Consider the following 21,107-nt stretch of genomic DNA (forward strand, 5'->3'; position numbering starts at 1 on the left):
AATGGCAGAGCGAGGGGGAGACCGATGAGCGGAGCGCAGAACACGGGGCGAGTGACCGGGGAGAAGAGACAGGAGATCCGGGCTGAGTGCGGGGGAGCGGGCGGTGAGTGTGGATTGTACCATGGATCTGTGTGATATACTTCACATGTGCCCACTGATCTGTACATATAAAGGGACTCCATCACCGGAAAACTATAGTCCAAACTTTTCCTTATAGTTGTGGATAGATCAGTAAAAGGATAAACCCTGGTGGGTTATTTTATTTTGTGGACTCTGTGTCCCCACAGAGGAGATTTCATGCCATTTCCTGTCCTGGGGACACAGCAGGAAGTGAAAAGAAATCTCTACAAATGGGAAGGGGATTTTCCCATGTAAAGGGCTCTAATGGCAGCAGATCTCCTTATAGGAAGATTTTACCCTCACTTCCTGTTCTGGTGACAACAGTGACATTCTAAGCTTTTAGTCATTCTGGTCACCAGAACACATGTGGAGGGTGAATGTCACACAGACAGTCTGTCTGAAAAATACACTTACACTTTATATAATGAGTGCTTCCTGGAAAGGAAAGGGTTAAATACCTGTCCTGCCGTCTGATCTCAGCTATGTGAAATGGCTACATCACGCCACCCCCCGGAATACACAGGCACACAAAGCTGGTGTAGCCCTCTATTGGCAGGAGGAATACGAGAAATAACCAACCCTAAACCGGACATTGTGCTAAACCTGTAGGTGAATAATTCCTCGTTTCCACTGAGCGGAACTGTTCGGGTCGGTACAGTTTGGGAGGGTTAGAATGGTCCGGTCTATTTAGGTGAGCGTTTCCACTGCAAGTCGGGCCACCAGGGACCATGCAGGGTTTACACCAAATGAGGTGTTTGTTTTGCTCTTTCATTTGACGTGAGCATTGAAGTTTTCCTGTCTGCCAATCAGTGGAATCTATGGTGTGACGCCAGTAGCTCCGCCCTAACCGTACCGTACCATTTCCTATGGCCCTACATCTGAAGCAGGACCAGGAATGGTGCGGTTTGGTTCAGTTGTATGGGCCACTTTCATAATGGAAACACCCAAAATAGCGTACCGTACCGAACCGACCCGAACCGATCTGCTCAGTGGAAACGAGGCATAAGAGAGCCAGAACCTTTGCTAAGTGGAAGAGTGGGTTTGATAATAAAGTTGGCATTGCCTCCACTAAGAACAGGACCTCTGAGGATGATCACAAAGCGCCATTCATCTTTGTGTCAGAGATTAAACGACATGATCAGTGGTGATAGGGAGATCCTTCAACTGTTGTCTAACCAGCCTGGAACGGAGCTTCTTACCAGCAGGAACTGTGGTGTGCATTGGAACTCAGAGTCATCCTATCTACTCTGCGCTTTAGTCCCTCCCTAGAATAGGGTTGCCACTTTTCCTTCAAGCCAAACCCTAAAACCTTAGCGACACGCAGCAATTTTCTTTGTAGTATACACTATACAGTAACATTGTAAAAGATCTGGGACACCTTTGGGTGCTCCAAGGAGAGTAGAAATGTGCCCTCTGCCCCTCCTATACAGGTGTGACAGGGAGGCCCCACAGGCCCCCTTGAGCATGGGGAGCCACAGTCTAGTCTTAATAATGTGTCCGGGTTTTAGGCAGACTCAAACCCGGGCACATGATTCAAACCCGGACTGTCCAGGTGAATCCTGAACAGGTGGCAACCCTACCCTAGTAGTTTCTATTCAGATATGTAACTGGACCTCTACCAGAAGTGTCTGTCAGATGCCTATCCTGGCTCTAGTCTAAGATGGTTATTAAGCCCTAAGCTAAAACCAGCTGTAGAATTCCAGACCAGAAGGGACAGGGTTAACTAGAACAAATGAAGCTGCCTATAAACTATATTGCAAAAATCATGTTCACATACTAATATACTGGAAGGTGACCACTACATACACAGACATCCCAACCTGAAAAACTCATTTCAAGGAGGTGCCCCCCCCCCCCCCACTAATTTAACACAACTAGAGGATGATCAAATTAAACAGAATCAGCATACAGAGGTTTACTTCTTCTGAGAGATAATAAAGGAACACTCTACCCACCATGACCACTTCAATGATTTAAAATGGTCATGGTGGTAGGAGTCAGAAACACTGCACATGCTGGGATGCTTACAATTATGCTTTACTGCAGGCTGGTAATGCTGGTGGTTACTTCTGGCTGCTACTGCTGGTGGTTACTGCTGGCTGATACTGCTGGCTGATACTGCTGTGGTTACTGCTGGCTCAGGCTTGCTGGTACTGCTGTGGGTACTGCTGGCTGTTACTTCTGTGGGTACTGCTGGTGGGTACTGCTGGCTGGTACTGCTGGTAGGTACTGCTGGCTGGTACTGCTGGCTAGTACTGGTGTGGGTACTGCTGGCTGGCACTGCTGTGGGTACTGCTAGCTCAGGCTGGTACTGCTGGCTGGTTCTGCTGTAAGTACTGCTGGCTGGTACTGCTGTGGGTACTGCTGGCTCAGGCTGGTACTGCTGTGGGTACTGCTGGCTGGTACTGCTGTGGGTACTGCTGGCTCAGGCTGGTTGTGCTGGCTGGTACTGCTGGCTGGTACTGCTGTGGGTACTACTGGCTCAGGCTGGTACTGCTGGCTGGTACTGCTGGTGGGAAATGCTGGCGGCTAGAGACACATGATGACATCAAGTTCAACGGAGCGAGTGTGAGGACTCTGGAGTGGCACCACACTGGAGGAAGATAGAGCTGATGCTTCCTGTATTGGTCAGTCTCCTCACAGGAAGAGTGCATTTGATATCACTCTCCCTCTGACTCACTTTGAGGTCTGAAGTGCATGTGTTGGGGAAATTTATCTAAGGTCTGATATGCATTTATTGGGGCTGATCTGAGGTCAGAAGTGCATGCACTGGCACTGATTCAAAGTCTGAAGTGCATGCATTGGAACTTGATCTGTGGTATTTGCATTGGTGCTGATTTAACGTCTGAAATGCATGCATTGACATTAATTTAAGCTTGAAATGCCTGCATTGGGGTTGATCTGAGGTTTATACATTGGGCCAGATCTGAGGTCTAAAATGCATGTATTGGAGCTGATCTGAGGTCTGACGTGCACTCATTGGGGCTGATCCAAGCTTAATACATTGGGGGTGTACTGAGGTCAGAAGTGTATTCATTGGGGCTGATCTGAGCCTAATGCATTGGGGATTATACTGAGTTTAGAAGTGCATGCATTGGCACCAATTCAAAGTCTGAAGTGTGTGTATTGGAGCTGATCTGTGGTATATTCACTGGTGCTGATTAAAGGTCTTAAATGCATGCATTGGGGCTGGGTTGAGGTTTGAAGTGCCTGCATTGGGGCTGATCTGAGGCCTGAATTGCATGCAAGGTCACTGATTTGAGGTCTGAAGTGCATGCATTGAGGCTGATCTGTCTTTGTTTTTGCATTGAAGCTAGTCTGAATTCGGAGGTGCATGCATTGGGGCTGATCTGAGGCCTAAAATGCATGCATTGGTGATGATTTTAAGTCAGAAGTGCATGCAAGGTGATTGATTTAAGGTCTGAAATGAATGCAATGGGGCTGATCTGAGGCCCGAGGTGCATACATGGGCACTAATTCAAAGTATGGAGTGCATGCATGGAGACTGGCATGTTTTGTGTGTGCACCAGTTATTCCATTGTTGCACTCATACTGCTAAAAGCTAATTGTAACAATGAATTCGTTTAGCTTGCCATTAACAGTACAACTATGAGTCCAAAGACTGAAAAAAAACTAAGACTACAATTATCTTGCATGAGGTCTGCAAACTTTGACCCTCCAGTTGTTCAGGAACTACAATTGCCATCATGCAAGCAAGGGCAGCCCGTCCATTGTTGGCGCAGGGGCGCCCACACCCGTCCATGCATCCGGCCCCTAATCTACATGCAGGGCGCCGGACGCATGGATTCCAATGGGGTTTTTTTTTTTTTGAAGCATGTGATTAGAGCCAGAGGCTCTAATAGGCTTCAAAAAAGGGTGGGCCGCCCCGAGCCCACCCAGTTGTGTGACAATAGCGAATGAATATTGTCACATGGATCCTCCTCCTGGCCAATTAGGAAGTGGGTCCTGAGACCCGTTTTCCGATTGGCCAAAAGGAGAGGACATGCCATAGGCCAAGGAGGAGGGGGGAGACGCAGGAGACTGAGGCTGCTGCCTGCCTGCCCCCACATGTTCATGGTGAGTGAGCCGGGACCGGGTGGGGGGGGGGGGTATGGTGTGCAGGCTGGTGTGGTCGGGGGGGGGGGTATGGTGTGGTCCGTCTGCCCCTCCGACCCATGGAGCACCAGCCACCACTGATGCCATGTAGTATCTATGAATGTTAGAATTTTACAATGCCTCATGGGATGTGTAGTTCCAAAACAGCTGGAGGGCCATAGTTTGGAGATCCCTGATGTGCATACCTCCCAACTTTTGAGATGGTAATGAGGGATACTTATTAGTAAAAGCATGTAGGCATAGGACACACCCCCTGTCACGCCCCCTTAAAGGAGAATTCTACAAAAAAAAATTTGTTAAACCCACAAGTGATTTTTTTTTTTTACCATTGCTATTCCTTTAAACTGACTTCTGAAATTTACAAATGCAGCAATTTAGAAATTATATGAAAGGTTTAGCACGACGAAACACTTTTTTAACCACTTACCGCATAGTAACGTACCGATACGTCGGTACACTTTGCGGGGTTATACCGGGATGATGCCTCTAGCTAGAGGCATCATCCCGGTACCGTGGTTTGAAGCCGACGGTCGGCTTTCCGTCGGTAAAGACCGATGCGGCTCGGGAGCCGCTCGATCGTTACCCGGGGGGGCGGGAGGGGACGTCCCCCCCCTCCCGCCGCCTTCCGTGGCTTTGCTCGGGGCTCCCGTCCCACCGGGAGCCCCAAGCACCCAGCCGGCACGCCCGCCGGCTGGATGGAGTCCCGATGAATGCCGGAAACGGCATCGATCGGGTCTCCGATGACGTAACCCTGAGGCGGCGTCCATGACGTCACTTCCGGGTTACTGTGCTGTAAAAGGCGGCAGTTTTGAAAAACGGCTGTATGCAAAAATGCAGTTTTCGGCATTTTGCATACAGGGAAGTGTAGTGGAGGGGTCTAGGGTCTTTTAGACCCTCGATCCCTCCATAAAGAGTACCTGTCACTACCTATTGGTGTCACAAGGGATGTTTACATTGCTTGTGACAGCAATAAAAGTGATCAGATTTTTTAATTTTTTTTAAAACTGTAATAAAGTTTAAAAAAAATAAAAAATAAATAGGAAAAAAAAAATAAAATTTAGCCGCCCCCGTCACCGTTAGCTCGCGCACAGAAAAAAACGTATACGCAAGTCGAGCAGCGAATGAAATCGCTGTTCAAACCCCACATGTGAGGTATCGCCGCGATCGCCAGAGCATGGGCAATAATTTAAAAAAAAAGAACTACACTCTACCTCTAAACTGGTAACCGTTAAATAAATTTAAAGCGTCGCAGATTGAGATCTCTATTGACCGTAGTTTGTCGCCATCCCACGGGGGGGGCTCAATTTTAAACCGTAACATGTTGGGTAACTATTTACTCGGCGTGACATCATCTTTCACAATATACAAAAAAAATGGGCTAACTTTACTGTTTAGTATTTTTTAAATGCAGTGAAATGTGATTTTTCAATTTTTTTTCCAAAAAAATGGCGTTTTAAAGACCGCTGCGCAAATACCGCGTGACAAAAAATTTTGCAATGACCGACATTTTATTCTCCAGAGTCTTTGCTAAAAATATATATATAATGTTTGGGGTTCTAAGTAGTTTTCTAGGAAAACTACAACCCGGAGGGAGGCCATTTTGGATTTGGTATTCACAAATGGGGATTCGGTATATGATGTCATTGTAGGCGAAACCTTGGGATCTAGTGATCACCAGTCAGTGTGGTTTAATATAAGAACTGTGAAAGAGTCACACCACACAAAAACAAAAGTCTTAGATTTTAGAAAAACAGACTTTTCAAAAATGAAATTAGTCATAAATGAGTCCTTATCAGACTGGAACGGATTACATGGAGTCCAGGAGAAATGGGACTACTTAAAAGGTGCATTATTGAAGGCAACAGAAAATTGCATTAGACTTGTCAGTAAAAGCAAAAAAAGGAAGAGACCACTGTGGTACTCAGCAGAAGTGGCCCAAATCATTAAAAATAAAAAGCTAGCATTTTGTAATTATAAAAAAACCCAGAGCAATGAAGATAAGGAAATCTACAAGATTAGGCAGAAAGAGGCCAAGCAAGTTATAAGAACTTCTAAAGCGCAGGCAGAAGAAAAACTAGCTCAGTCTATGAAAAAGGGGGATAAGACATTCTTCAGATATATAAATGAAAAAAGGAAATTAAAACAAGGAATAACTAAATTAAAAACAAAGGACGGAAGGTATGTAGAAGAGAATAAAGGGCTAGCCGACTGCCTTAATGAATACTTCTGTTCAGTTTTTACAGAAGAAAAAGAAGGAGAAGGACCTCCACTTGAAAGGATGACTAATGAATCGTTTGATGCATGTGTCTTTACAGAGGAAGACGTTCTAAGATTGCTGTCTAAAGTGAAGACAAATAAGTCACAGGGTCCTGATGAGATACACCCAAAATTATTAAAAGAGCTTAGTGGTGAGCTGGCAAAACCATTAACAGATTTATTTAACCAATCATTAGTAACAGGAGTCGTCCCGGAAGATTGGAAATTGGCAAATGTCGTGCCCATTCACAAGAAAGGTAGTAGGGAGGAATCGAGCAACTATAGACCAGTGAGTCTGACATCAATAGTAGGCAAATTAATGGAAACCCTATTAAAGGATAGGATTGTGGAACATCTTAAATCCCATGGATTGCAAGATGAAAAACAACATGGGTTTACTTCAGGGAGATCATGTCAAACAAATCTTATAGATTTTTTTTGACTGGGTGACTAAAATAATAGACGGTGGAGGTGCAGTAGACATTGCATATCTAGATTTTAGTAAGGCTTTTGACACTGTCCCACATAGAAGACTTATCAATAAACTGCAGTCATTGAGCATGGACTCCCATATTGTTGAGTGGATTAGGCAGTGGCTGAGTGACAGACAACAGAGGGTTGTAGTCAATGGAGAACATTCAAAACAAGGTCATGTTACCAGTGGGGTACCTCAGGGAACTGTACTGGGACCAATTTTGTTTAATATCTTCATAAGTGATATTGCAAAAGGCCTCGATGGTAAGGTTTGTCTTTTTGCTGATGACACAAAGATATGTAACAGGGTTGATGTTCCTGGAGGGAAACGGCAAATGGAAAAGGATTTAGGAAAACTAGAAGAATGGTCAGAACTCTGGCAACTGAAATTTAATGTGGATAAGTGCAAGATAATGCACCTGGGGCGTAAAAACCCAAGGGCAGAATATAGAATATTTGACACAGTCCTGACCTCAGTATCTGAGGAAAGGGATTTAGGAGTAATTATTTCAGAAGACTTAAAGGTGGGAAGACAATGTAATAGAGCAGCACGAAATGCCAGCAGAATGCTTGGATGTATAGGGAGAGGTATAAGCAGTAGAAAGAGAGAAGTGCTTATGCCGCTGTACAGAACACTGGTGAGACCTCACTTGGAGTATTGTGCGCAGTACTGGAGGCCATATCTCCAGAAGGATATAGATACTCTAGAGAGAGTCCAGAGAAGAGCTACTAAACTAGTACATGGATTGCAGGAAAAAACTTACCAGGAAAGGTTAAAGGACCTTAACATGTATAGCTTGGAAGAAAGAAGAGACAGAGGGGATATGATAGAAATTTTTAAATACATAAAGGGAATCAACTCGGTAAAGGAGGAGAGCATATTTAAAAGAAGAAAAACTACCACAAGAGGACACTGTTTTAAATTAGAGGGGCAAAGGTTTAAAAGTAATATGAGGAAGTATTACTTTACTGAGAGAGTAGTGGATGCATGGAATAACCTTCCTGCAGAAGTGGTAGCTGCAAATACAGGGAAGGAGTTTAAGCATGCATGGGATAGGCATAAGGCTATCCTTCATACAAGATAGGGCCAGGGACTATTCATAGGATTCAAATATATTGGGCAGACTAGATGGGCCAAATGGTTCTTATCTGCCGACACATTCTATGTTTCTATGTTTCTATGTTAAAAAATACTGGTTTTAACTTGTAAACAAAAAGTGTCTGAAATAGGGCTGGGGCTTAAGTGGTTAAAGCAAAAAAGTGTTTTATATATACAACTATATAGATCAGACCAAAATGAGGAGATGAGGAGGACAGAGGGACTTTGTTCCAAATCAGAGTCAGTTGGGAGCTATGCTTTTGTTAGTGGCAGATCAGTTGTTAAATGCTTGTGAACATGACACTTTTAATGTGAAAAAGGATTCTGACCCCCTCACCTCAACAAGTTTCCCCAATAAAACATTTCTTCTCTGTTCCTGTTGCTGTGACATCTTTACCATTTTTGGATGTCCCCAGGCTTCCTGTCCCCAATACAGTGGTCCAAACAGATGGCCACTTCCCCCACCTATAACTGGCCTTTGCAGCAAGGAGCACATGGAAGGGCAACGCATGTCAAACAAAACCAAACCAAATTCCCAGCTCTACTTACTGACCAGTCTGCAACCAACCCAAATAACCTGTCTAATAGTATGCATTAAAAACTGGGGTTTAGTTTGCACACATTTGCAAATACATGCATAAGCTGTGGATCCTCTTCATGGGACCCCAATATTATCTGCAGTCCTAACTCTAAATTTTGAAAGCCTCCACTGTGGAAACACATGTATTATAATGGATAGTCAGAGGGCAGGTGAGCCTGGAGGGAGCCCACCGCACAGAGGCACACTGGACACCCAGCATAGAGCACAATGGCAGAAAAAGTGTCCAGTGCGTCCCCTTACCAGTATTCCAACAATACAAACAAATAGCCACTGCCCCGGCCTATAACTGGCCATTGCAGCAAGAAGCACATGTAAGGGTGACGCATGTCAAACAAAATTCCCATTTCTACTCACCGACCAGTCTGCAACCAACCCAATTAACCTGTCTAATAGTATGCATTAAAAACTCGGGTTTAGTTTGCAAATACATGTATAAGCTGTGGATCCTCTTCATGGGAGCCCAATATTATCTGCAGTCCAAACTCTAAATTTTGAAAGCCCCCATTTCTGTGATTGGTGAATGCACTTGCCCCAGAGCAAAGTAGGCTCAGGTGTTATTAAACCATAACCCCTTTAACCCCCCCTAACAGTGATTGGCCACACCCAACATTTAGTGTGGCACAGTTTGAATGCCGCTATTATACCCACCTTCTGCTCCGCCCCTGCCCCGTCCCCAATAAAAGTGGGCATGGTTAATAAAGCTTCAGCCGATTTTATTTTAAAAGTCTGGTAACCTTTTTGTAACTTCTCTTGTATAAGAATGCTGACTTGTTGTGTTTGCATGCAACACACACCAATGCACCTGTATGTTCTAAACAGGGCACATAGAGAACAATTGTGTTCTCTGTGTCCCTGCATTGATTTAGTTGATCACACCTGGTATGAACAACCTCTAAAACAGATCTTGCTTAAAAATGCAAGATCTGGCTTATTAGGTAATCCCCATCCTCAGATTAAAAATGCTACATTACAAAGCAAACCACATTGGAAGAAAAAAGTAAAAAGTACTTGTCCTACAAGAAACTTGTATTGAGACAAATACATAGGCTACTATTGCGGATCTCCTCCTTTAAGGTTGGTTGCCTGACTTTCTGTGCATCACTGACCTGCAGCAAGTAAAGTTCTCAAGCTATGTGCATGTTCTAGTGTTCTGGGTTAAAACTATATGCTGGCCTTAAGTAAAGCTGGATCAAATTTAATTAGAAACCAGCCAAAATGGAGCTATGGGTGGCCTTTTTGGCAACCCCCTTCTGACAACAATCTGAAAATGGAAGGAGCCAGGTGACAAATTTTCAGCCAAACAGTGCCTGCATCCAATCAGAGGCAGGCACTGTTCCAGGTATTCAGACAACTATGGGTGCCAGCTGTCAGAATACAACAGACGACTGCAGAGATTCCTCCATCCACGGTGTTTAGTAGCGATGAGGTTAGATTCAGGCTTGGGTTTGGTTGAACCCTGAGGCTGTCATTGTTGGGCCAGTGAGCTACGGGCAGGAGACTCCCCACCACAAAACTGATGTACACAAAGGAGCAGGGATGCTTGTGACTTTATTGACCTAACATGGGAACATGCCCATGTTAGGTCAATGTCATTGGCCAAATATTGACACATGGCCATATTTGGTCAGTATTGTTGCAAGCATCCCTGCCCCTTTGTGTATCAGCTGTGAGGTGGAAAATCTCCTGCCTACAGCTCTATGGCCCATCAATGGCAGCTGATTTCTGGGTTTGGACCCTACTATTTAGCATGAATGGAGTAATTGACGCATTTCTCTTGTTCAGCCCACCTACATTTGGACCCTAGTCCTTCTTTAACCATTTCTTGTTGACTCCTTGTATTCCATGTCAGTGTTGTAATTGTAGCACCCTCCTAGGTAGGTGCTAGTGAGAGAGTATAGTTTTTGCCTCTGTCTGCCTATCAGAGGAGCAGCAGGCAAATCTATATTGCTTTCTGCCTACCTGAGAGCAGGATCTGTGAGTTAGGTCTGCTCAGTGTGCACAGTATGTGATTCATTGAGTCTAGATAGTGTTTCACACTGGTCCAATAGGGAGGCATGTTAGACAGTGGGAGGAAACCTGACCAATGGGTACACAGGCTTTGATACAGTCCCGGTGATTGGCAGAGACTGGCTGTCTCGGTGCATTATTGGATACTGTATAAATGCCAGGAGCACATGTGCTGCAGGGTCTTTGGCTGGTGAGCAGAGTCCCGGAGGTAGGGTGGTGGCTGCCTCCTCCTCTGTAGTGGTGGCACGTGATCTCAGGTGGTCGGCCTGGGGATCAAAGGAACAGAACTAAACCCAAAGGTCCAAGAGAACTGACTAGAGGGGGAGAGGCACTGGAGACCCTCAAAAAACAGTATTGTGAATACAGGGGATTGTGTCTAGGGGCCTGACCTGAGGGGGACCACCCTGGAGTAGGATAGTCAGAGGACGGGTCTCAGTGTGTCCAGAGAAAGGGGATACTAGGAGGGTATCCTGAAGAGAATTAGTTCATCAAGTCTTCTGGATAATAACTTATTCCACATTCACCTACTGGCAGGGTGAATCAGCAGCCCGGCTGCATCATCAGATAGGAGTCCTCGTATCTTGTGAATAGTTAACCTGGAGTATCCCATTGTTACCTTCTCCCATCCCTATTTAAAATAAACACCAAAAACAACCACAACTTCTGCACTGATCATTGACTGAGCCAAGAAGTAAAGTGTTAAATTGTGAATGCCAGTGTTGCTAACGGTAACCCAGGGGGACCCGAAAGTGTGTTATCCAGCAGTCCTCAAGGGGGCAGTGCTACATAATAATACTCACTGATATTTTATATTGTGATTATTTTATCATGTGTCTAGATGGCTTCCAACAGAACTTCACAACTCCCCCCCGGGGAGCATCTGAAAGCACACTTACCTCCACTCATCCTGCCGACGATATCGACTAGTGCTACCAACAAGAAGCTGATGAGACACAAAAGAAGCCGAGAGCACCAAAAGACCCTCAATGAAATCATGTAAGTTCTCCACTGAGCCCTGGGACCAGATCCTGTTAGTGTGCAATGTGATGACAGCAACGCCAATGCTCTGTTAGCATGTCACAAACTGACATTTCATTTAGTTGTATTGGTCACAGGATTGCATTGGCATTCAGTTTTTATTGACCTCAGGATCGCCCTGGATCGCACTGCACCATGCTGTGCAGAAAAAAAAGTACTGCACGCTGTACTTTTTTCAATGCACAGCACTGCAAGGAAGTGACGTGAACAGCCATGATAGTGAACAAGGTTTTTTTGCCTTGTCTATGTGTTGAGACTGCATTGGCCAAGGCAGCTCAGAGCAGCCCAATGCAGCTGGTGTGAAAGAACCCTAAAGGGGAAAAAGCTGTGCAACGGGCTGTCTGTACACAACCTGTGCTTATGCTTGTATCTTAAACAATAAAATGACCCAGGACAAGCATGTATCAAGTAAAGTTGGAACTATGAATCTTCATAATTTTTCTGGCTCAGTGAAATTATGAAAGCCAGAGGATCAGTATGGGTGCCAAACAGTAAGCATTTTTAGGAGGAGAGGTCAGCAACGCAGCACATGTATGTATTTATGTATATGCATTGTGGAGTGCTGTGTTGCCCAAAAAATTGCACGTATATATTTTTTTGTGAATTGACACTTAAGGAGTTAAGGAGGAATACCTGGTATGGTGTGTATATGTATATATATATATATATATATATATATATATATATGTATTGTATATATATATATGTAATTTCTGGCCGATTCCCTTGGAAGCTGGAAATGATGCCAAGCAACTGTCCTGCTGCATTGTGAACACAGGCATGGACGGCATTTAGAGAACGCTTTGCCTTTTTTCAATTAGACAAAGTGGAGAGGTGGGGTGGTGACATCATGATCTCTATCTTATCCAATCAGAAAAAAAATTTAATTCATTAAAAAAATGCATAGCATTCTCTGATTGGAACCTATTCCAAGTTAATGACCTCCTGTGCAGCAGAGCAGCTACTCGGCTCTGGACCTGGAAGCTAGTGGAGATTTAGATCTAGATACGTATATGCATAGTTACATTGATCCAAGCTGGACCAATTAAGTATGTAAAAATCTCAATACCTGGAATTATTCTTTGAAGGTCCAATAAAAGTAAACTGGCTGTAGGTCAAAGCACAAAAAAAAAAAAAAACATGTTAAAGCATAAGTCCAGTCATTATCCTTAAACTTCCCCATCCCCCTCTAGACCATCCATGTCCCAGCGCCATTTTTCCTTTTACCTTGTTCCTGTATCAAGTAATAGCTTTTATTACTCCCTTTGACATAATCGCATAATCACATAGTATAAGGAGCCTGTAGAAGGGCACAAAATTGCAGTGTGATTTCAAGGCAAAACTGAAAATAAACACATAAAAGTTGTGTCAGCCAAGCTCTGAATAAGTGACCGATCGTAGCTGTTGGCTCTGTAATGACTGATTAGTCATTACAAATCCAACAGTCATTGACGACTGAAAAATTCCTGCAGGGAAAACAGTTTAGAGCTCAGTTCCCATTGACATAGACATGCCCCCAGAACTACTTCTCCCAAGTGTGCTTTTCCTTTATATAGTTTAGGTAGGCTCTTGGGTGCCAAGGTAGCATCATTGTTTTGCTGGGAAACAAATCAGTGTATACACATGGAAAAGAACAGAGAGGGTTTGAAGATAGGTAAAGTTCTGTAGAGCATCAGTCAGGGCTGGCAACACTGCATGGAAATAAGTGCAGAAAACGTAACATATTGCTAGCTCAAACATTATAAGAGTTCACTGAATTTCTGGCAGATCCACAGGTATTTATCTGTACTAGCAGGTTGAAATAGATAAAACATCAGGAATTGTTCATGTATTGTTCATGGTGTACCGAATATATTTATATTGTACTGATTTAATTTTATGGTGTTTAGCTTCAAGATGTGTTCTCTGTATTGTAGAATGAAGGAGGCTTTAAAGGCTTATGAAGACACTGTCTCTGAGAACAAAAGGAGGGTGCCCACACCTCCAGAGCCACAGCTTCCATCAACTGTAAGTGTAATCCTTTTTTAAGAAACTCTATCCCTCCAAAAATGTGCCCTAAAAGCAGCCCGGAATAGAAGATGATCAATTCTCACCTATCCCAACGTCCATTATTCCGATCTTTATTCTTGCAGAACTACAGTCTTCTGCAGAATCTTCACATCCCACGTTTTTGGGAGTGTCAGATACCTGTGTCCCCCGTCTGTGTTCTGTGGTTCCATCCACTGCCTCCTACGTCATTACAGTGATGTTGGGGCCAGCAAATGGAACCCCAGCACACTGCACTACAGTTGGTCATCCATCACTTCTGTAGGTGTTGTATGTGAAGAATATGCTGGGGGCTGCATCTCTGTAAGATAGCGAAGATCTGAGGAGTTGAATGTCAGAGTAGAGTAGGTGGGATGGAAGAGTGTTAATTACCTTCTTCTGGCTGCCCTTTGGGTTCATTTGATTGACAGAGTTGTTTTAAATGGCAGCAGTGGCAATTTAAAGGGTAAGGATATGTTTTATAAAGTTACACTAACCCCACCTCCCTAGCCCTGATAACCTTTTCTATTCTATAACCCCACCCTGGCTGCTTACATACCCCAAGAGGACAGCCTCTGTCTTCTCTAAATAGTGACTTTATTTACGTTCTCTGGTCAAGAAAGTGGCAATTAAATAAGTTGGTGTAATGTCTTGTTTTTTCTGTTTTACAGATGAACAGTGAGCAAAGGAAACTGAGGGTAAGAACTCTTTTTTTAAATAATTTTATTTCACAATGGAACATGCACCTTTTAGGTTGCACACTATTGTTTGATTATAGAGGAATAAAACAATCTGCCAACGCGTGAGGAACTGACCTCCTCAGAACCAACTCTGCATCCCAGTCCTTGCACAAATGCAATACAAAACGTACATAAATACAATACTTACAAAACTTACATAATGTAGAAAAAGTCTTGACACATCAGTGCTTACTCATAAGGCTTATGGTATGTGCGAAAAATGCATCAAGGTTTATCATAGCAAGGTATGGGCTCATTGCAGTTGTTTTAAATAAAAGCTTGCTGGTTTCTGGACTTGACTGTCAATGATCTTTTTTTGTAGCTTTTTTTTTATTTAAGAAGACAATAGGAAATGACATAATAACTAATATAGTAGACAAGTCAAGTTGTATCACAGATACATCATACATCTATAATACAGTGGGTTATCTGACTTTTTCAACATCAACCAAAAGCATATATGCTTCCCGACTACATTCTCAGTCTTCTATGCTATGAACCAGAAATAAGGAATAATAGGAAGGGTAACAGGTTTCCCATACCGAAATTGGATAGGCCTGATGTTTAAGTTTCTTAACAATGGATATACTGTGAGAAGCAGGGAAGAAGCGGCAGGTAAGAATAAGAGGAATATAAAGACCTAAAAGAAAGGTACTTTTATAAATAAAGAATAGGAGGGAGCGGAGTTTAGAGGGAATTGGAAAGGGAAATAAGAGACGAAGATGGGGATGCCTGACCTTGCCCCACCTGGCCAACTGCATGCTAGCCTTATCCCTGGTACACACAATGAGATTACCGGACGAATGATCGTCCTTTTTTTTTTTTTTTTTGCATGCATTCATGCTGGTCTAATTTTAAAAATAAAAGAGGTCACCAACGAAAACTCTCATATGACAGAATAAAAATTCTGAAGTGATGTAATGTATTTGTATTGTATTTTGGATGACAACTGTACTGTTTAAACGAAAATCTTACGTTTTGGAATCGTACAAGAAAACTTTTCGTGTTTGTCCCAATGGATTATTGATAATTGTCGTGATCGATCGGCTCTTGAAAGCTGTGTACCAACGATCAGATTATAATACGATTTATTCAAAAGCGGTATTTTTCAAATCATTTTCTTATCATTTGTCCGGGCCATTAAGAGGTTAATGATCAAGGTCTGAATCACGAGGATTTTTTTCTGTATTTGGAACAAGTTAACAACTAACAAGTAAACACTTCTGTCTTTGTTATTGGCAGATGCTGTAATAAAAAATGGCCCACTGGCATCTTTTATCCCTTGGGTTGCTTTTCAGCAGGACCTCTCCAGATCTGCCCTCCAAAGGCGTCACACTTGACATGAGCATCGTCAGAGTGACTTCATACTTCAGCTAAATTTCCCCTATTTTATAAAAGATTAAAAATACAACAGTGATACTTAGATACCCTCATGATAGCAATGTTAGGCAGGTGGTACAGGGATTTCAGTTTTGTAGTATGATAGATAGATAGATAGATAGATAGATAGATAGATAGATAGATAGATAGATAGATAGATAGATAGATAGATAGATAGATAGATAGATAGATAGATAGATAGATAGATAAAAACTAGTGTGGATTTTTTTTTAAATAATCTTTATTTTCACAATTTGCAAGTTACAAACACAAAAAGACAAGGATACGTAACAATGGTTGCAAAGCAGACAATAACTGGAAGACATCGTCATATAAGACAGGTTTATCATAATGAAGAGTGTGCCTATTGGCCAAACAGAGGCGAACCTCAACTAACCCCCTCCTGTTAGCTGGGGCCGGCCCCGAAGAGGGACCTCCGGAGGGGCCCCGCAGGACCAAGGCCCCAGAGTTGTATAAAGTACTCGAAACCCATACTTGAGTAAAAGTACAAGTGCTCGATCAAAAAGTGAATTGAGTAGAAGTGGAAGTGCTCGATCAAAAAGTGACTTGAGTAGAAGTACTAAAGTATTCAACATTTTTTGTACTTAAGTATTGCAAGTAGTTTTTTTTTTAAATTTTGCTACTCAAGTACTGAAAGTAAAAGTACCAGTAGTTTTTTTAAAAAAATTTGCTACTCAATTACTGAAAGTAAAAGTACAAGTACTGTGTTATGTAGTTATTAAAGAAAGAAGTCAAAAGTTTATTAAAGTTAAAGTTATTAAAGAAAGAAGTCAAAAGAAGTCAAAAGTGAAAAGTACATATTTTTTTGAGCTTCATGAAACCTGCCATCTACTGTTCTGGCAGTGGTAATTTTTATAATTGTAACGAGCAACTATGCAGCACAAAAAAAAAATATCGGAGTAGAAGTATTGAAATCATCGAAAAAATGTAGTGAAGTAAAAGTGGAAGTAGGAGAAAAAAATTCTACTCTAGGAAAGTACAGATACCGCCTTTCGGTACTTAAGTACAGTAGTGAAGTAGTTCTACTTAGTTACTATACATCTCTGCAAGGCCCCCAGTAACCTTAATCACCATGCATAGTTGCTGTAGTTACTGCATACTGAAATAATTAAAACAGCAGAAACAGAACATAGACACAGAAACCAAATGGAAAAACAAAAAAAACTAGGCCTCAGTGGGGCCAAGAAAAGAGTAGTAGAAGGAAAGAAAAGAGAAAGAGAGAGAACGAAACAGCCTAGAGGAAACACGGCCATAGAGGTAGCAGTGCAGTAAGGAGGAATCCCTGGGTTCCAGGCAAGGACAGACACCCCCCCCCATTCCCCCCCCCCCAGTGCACTAATCATTAGGAATCTCTTCCGAAAAGAACATCCACCCTGTCTAAGTATCCATGAAGCGAGACTGCTTTCCCTGTAGGGTCAGGACCCTCCTTTCAGCCTCCATAACCCAGTTCACTTCCTTCTTCCATTCAGCTAAGGTGGGACAGGTGGTTTGCTTCCACTGTCTTGGAATTAGACACTTAGCAGCGTTTAGTAGAAATGGGATGACACTGCGTTTGTATCTCTTAATAGTGGTATGGGTATCATGAAAAAGATAATTCAATAATTGACTAAACCAACTAGGGGCAACTGGAGCAACAGCTTTGTGTAAAACCGCTTTGTTTATATAGGTAGATCTCTTGCTGTAAAATTTGCTCTCTTGCAGATGAATTACCTGTACATGAAGAAGTGTGTGGAGTCCAGCCCTGTGGTGCCCATCCAGAAGCACTGGCTAAGCTCAATGCTGTCCTTGGTGCCCCAGTCGCTGCAGAAGGGCAAGGATAGAGAGGCTCTTATTCAGGACCTTTTAGAGGAAGTTTCACAAGACTTTGAAAAAAGCATGAAGAGACACCTGGGTGAATATTGCATACAGTTTGATTGAATTTATTTCATTTTGGAATTTTGGTAACCCCCAATGTGTTCCTTTAAATATAACCTTGCTGGGCTGTTCTATGTAAACTGAGAAGAGTTATAACAGAAAATGGTGCCACTGAAAAACAGGTGGGTGATTTAAATCCTCCAGATAATGTGTTGATGAGGCTTGTATTGTCATCTAAAGCCTAGTACACACCACCAACACCAAAAACTGACAGCTCCAGTCTGAGCCACTGTACTAACTAACCAATGTTAGTGCAGCGATCTCCCCTGCTGTTCTATTGTGTTCTGACAGGGGGACGGCCCCCCGCCAGAACACTGGCTGAGAATGCTGATCGGGAGCCGACCAGCTGCTGGTTTTCCAGCATGCTCATCCGACAGAAGTGTATTGACTGGCTGCCATACACACGGGCCGAATGTTGGCCAGTTTTTTTTGAACCAGCTGATTTCGCCCGACATTCGGCTCGTGTATACAAGGCTTTAGACAATAAAGGACTATATCCTATTTCCCTGCTCAGTCTAAAGCTGTTTATTGCTCCTGTCTATCTGTCAACCAAAGATATAACTATAACCGTAGCAGACCATGTGATTTCCTAATGCTAACAATTCAACAGGAACCGGCCGAGATTCCATTTATGTATGGGCAGGCTGAATTTACAGAGTTGATCGATTAACATGAGTACAACCAGCCTGCCAGAATGGTATAGCCTCTAGGATTAATCACTGTCTTCTCCTATGGGGACTGTCGGGGTTATTGGGGGTTGATTAAAATAATAATAGGTAAAAAGAAAAATGATTTTAAAAGCCATGTATTTCATATTATGCATACAAGAGATTCTGAACAGGACAGGATCCATCTTGTTTTTAAGGTGAAAGAAGGTTCATATATGTCTTGTTGCAAAATGTCTCTCACAAGCTTACAAGAGAGCATAGAATTTCAACAATAGGGTCTTATAGTTTCAACAGAGATCTTTGTATCTATGTGATCGTAAATAAGGTAATACATACATTTCATCAGATAAGAATCAATTGGCGAGACATCGTACTAGTCACTCATGGCTAGTCTGGCCTGTAATCTTATCTGTATATAACAATGGACAATACCCCAGTATATTCTAGCAGACATTTAAAGATGAACCATATAAGTTTTTATAGGAAACATCATCATATGTAAGATGTATATTAACGATAATACATTGTATTCTTATTAATATAGAAGTGTGAACTTGATACTTATATAATATTAGATATATAATATATATAAGTATACTTTTCTATGATGTGTAAGGACTTGTGCATCTTAAAAACAAATTACTTCATGTTAAGGCATGTGGTAGGAGTGTTTATATAAGAATCACTTTGGACTGGTTTAGTGCTCAAGGTGTCGTAAATATTCCCAAACCTAGACTATATCTGACAGCCCTTTGGCATGGTCAAATAAGTAATTGCTTTTCACTAGCCGACAGGTCAATAGGTCATCAGATAACAAATTGTTTTAAATTATGTTACATACAGAATCTAATGAACGGTACGACACTGCCCTCTGGAGACAAAATACCAGGTGCAGTCTTGAGATAATTTCAGATTTCCATATAAAAATATGATATTGTGTTAAATAATATAATTATTGGAATGGCATTACTTGCCCAGGTGAATTATGGAGATACAGGTGGACATTTATGTATGTACTGGGAGTCTAGACAAAGTTTTATGTTGTGTTATATGATTAATCTTACATATAGAGGAATCATCCTTAATTTTATTAGACCAAGTATGGGGTTAATTATCAAAAGAGGTGTCTATGATCTCACCAGTTTAGGTATAGAATATCCCAACCAATTGGGATAATGTTTCATCCCTCTGGGTTTTACTTATGGTAATTTTTATAGCTCTTTGTTCTTACCATATAAAAGACCAACCCAGATATGAGACACATCACTTTACACTACTGACAACACACCTCACACTTACACCACACATGCTATTACATTTTTCAATAGACTCATCCAGACATACTCCCTGATCCACATCATTCATCTGAAACTTGAAGGGAAGCCACCATCTTAAGAAAGGCATCCATCTTAGGACTCTGGTAACGATTTGAAGCTAGCAGCCATAAGTGTGGTAAATATGCCTTGCTATGTTATTTGATTTTATTCTACAATTGTTTATTCTTTCCTTATATGTTTTATATTGCATATTTAAGGGTAATGAGATTACAATCCCAGCCGTATAAGCCATGGTATATTTTTCTCTAAAAAGCTGATTTTTGTTTTTATACATTTTTATTAATATCAGATTCAGTGCATTATTTGCAATTTTAAGTCTTCCGTTTTGCATGGCTTATTCTCATTCCTTCTGCAGTGGAATGACTTTGGGCTATGTGATTCGCAGACCATTGTAGTCTGTTTATATAGAACATTAATTTATGGCTTATACTATACCTGGGAAGAAATGGTAATCTTGCTTTTACTTTGGTTTCACTTTCACTTTGTTTTAGTTTCACTTTGTTTTACTTTCACTTTCATTATTGAGCTAAACATCACATTGCATTGATTATTTGAAGTTAGTATTTTTATGTAGAGTTATTTTTGTGTCACTTCTTGTTTGATCATATATTGTGTTTGCATGTCTTGAGAATAAATATTTTTATATATATTCCACGCTGTAGACTGTATTCACTAAGATTGGTATATGCTTTTAAAAAGAAATTAATCAATTAAAAAGAATTCTCGACATTGATTTATGGCAATAGGTGAAGACTCTCCTTATTCACAGATCTTTGCTTATTAACCATAAATAAATACACTGCTATATTCAGAGCAGTATAAATATTCTGACATAAGTACGAGCGCAAGATATTTATTATTAAATATTCTTACATATAATGGAGGCCCCAGCGAGATAATTATTGATTTCTTACATATACCAATCATAATATTGATCAGGTGACATAATCAATAACTTTAAAAAAAAAAAAAAAAATTTTTTTTGGAATTTTTTTTTTAATAATTATGAATGTTGATAGTAATGCCTTAAAAATGCCTACAGCAGGTAATGTTCATGCTGCCAACTCTGGCAAGGTGTGAATCCCTAGTGGTAATGCCACAACCCCAGTAGATTTGGCACAGATCATAAATGTGTGGAAACACCTCTCTGAGTCTGAAATGGTGGAATATGTAAATGCTGGTTAGAGTCATATATCAAAATCCTCAGAAGTCGGGCCAATAAAGGGCATCTGACATGGGTAGAGGACAACCTGTATGTATGAACTCACCAATAAGCTTATCTAACACCAAAAGACGTCAGGAAGTGTGATC

The 21,107-nt window shown here is 41.8% G+C and overlaps 1 protein-coding gene across 1 annotated transcript in view; it reads left to right on the forward strand.

Annotated features, from left to right (window-relative positions):
- DNAH12 (dynein axonemal heavy chain 12) overlaps nucleotides 1-21,107 on the forward strand; it is a 210,165-nt gene continuing 189,058 nt past the window's right edge. The window contains exons 1-5 of the mRNA XM_082264952.1: nucleotides 1-103; nucleotides 11,512-11,669; nucleotides 13,628-13,718; nucleotides 14,408-14,434; nucleotides 17,579-17,768. Of these exons, the coding sequence (XP_082121078.1) occupies nucleotides 11,512-11,669; nucleotides 13,628-13,718; nucleotides 14,408-14,434; nucleotides 17,579-17,768 (466 nt within the window). The 5' untranslated portion in view covers nucleotides 1-103. The remainder of the gene's footprint in view (nucleotides 104-11,511; nucleotides 11,670-13,627; nucleotides 13,719-14,407; nucleotides 14,435-17,578; nucleotides 17,769-21,107) is intronic.

The sequence above is a fragment of the Pelophylax lessonae genome, assembly GCF_965119305.1.
Source record: "Pelophylax lessonae genome assembly, chromosome: 8".
NCBI classification, from domain to species: Eukaryota; Metazoa; Chordata; class Amphibia; order Anura; family Ranidae; genus Pelophylax; species Pelophylax lessonae.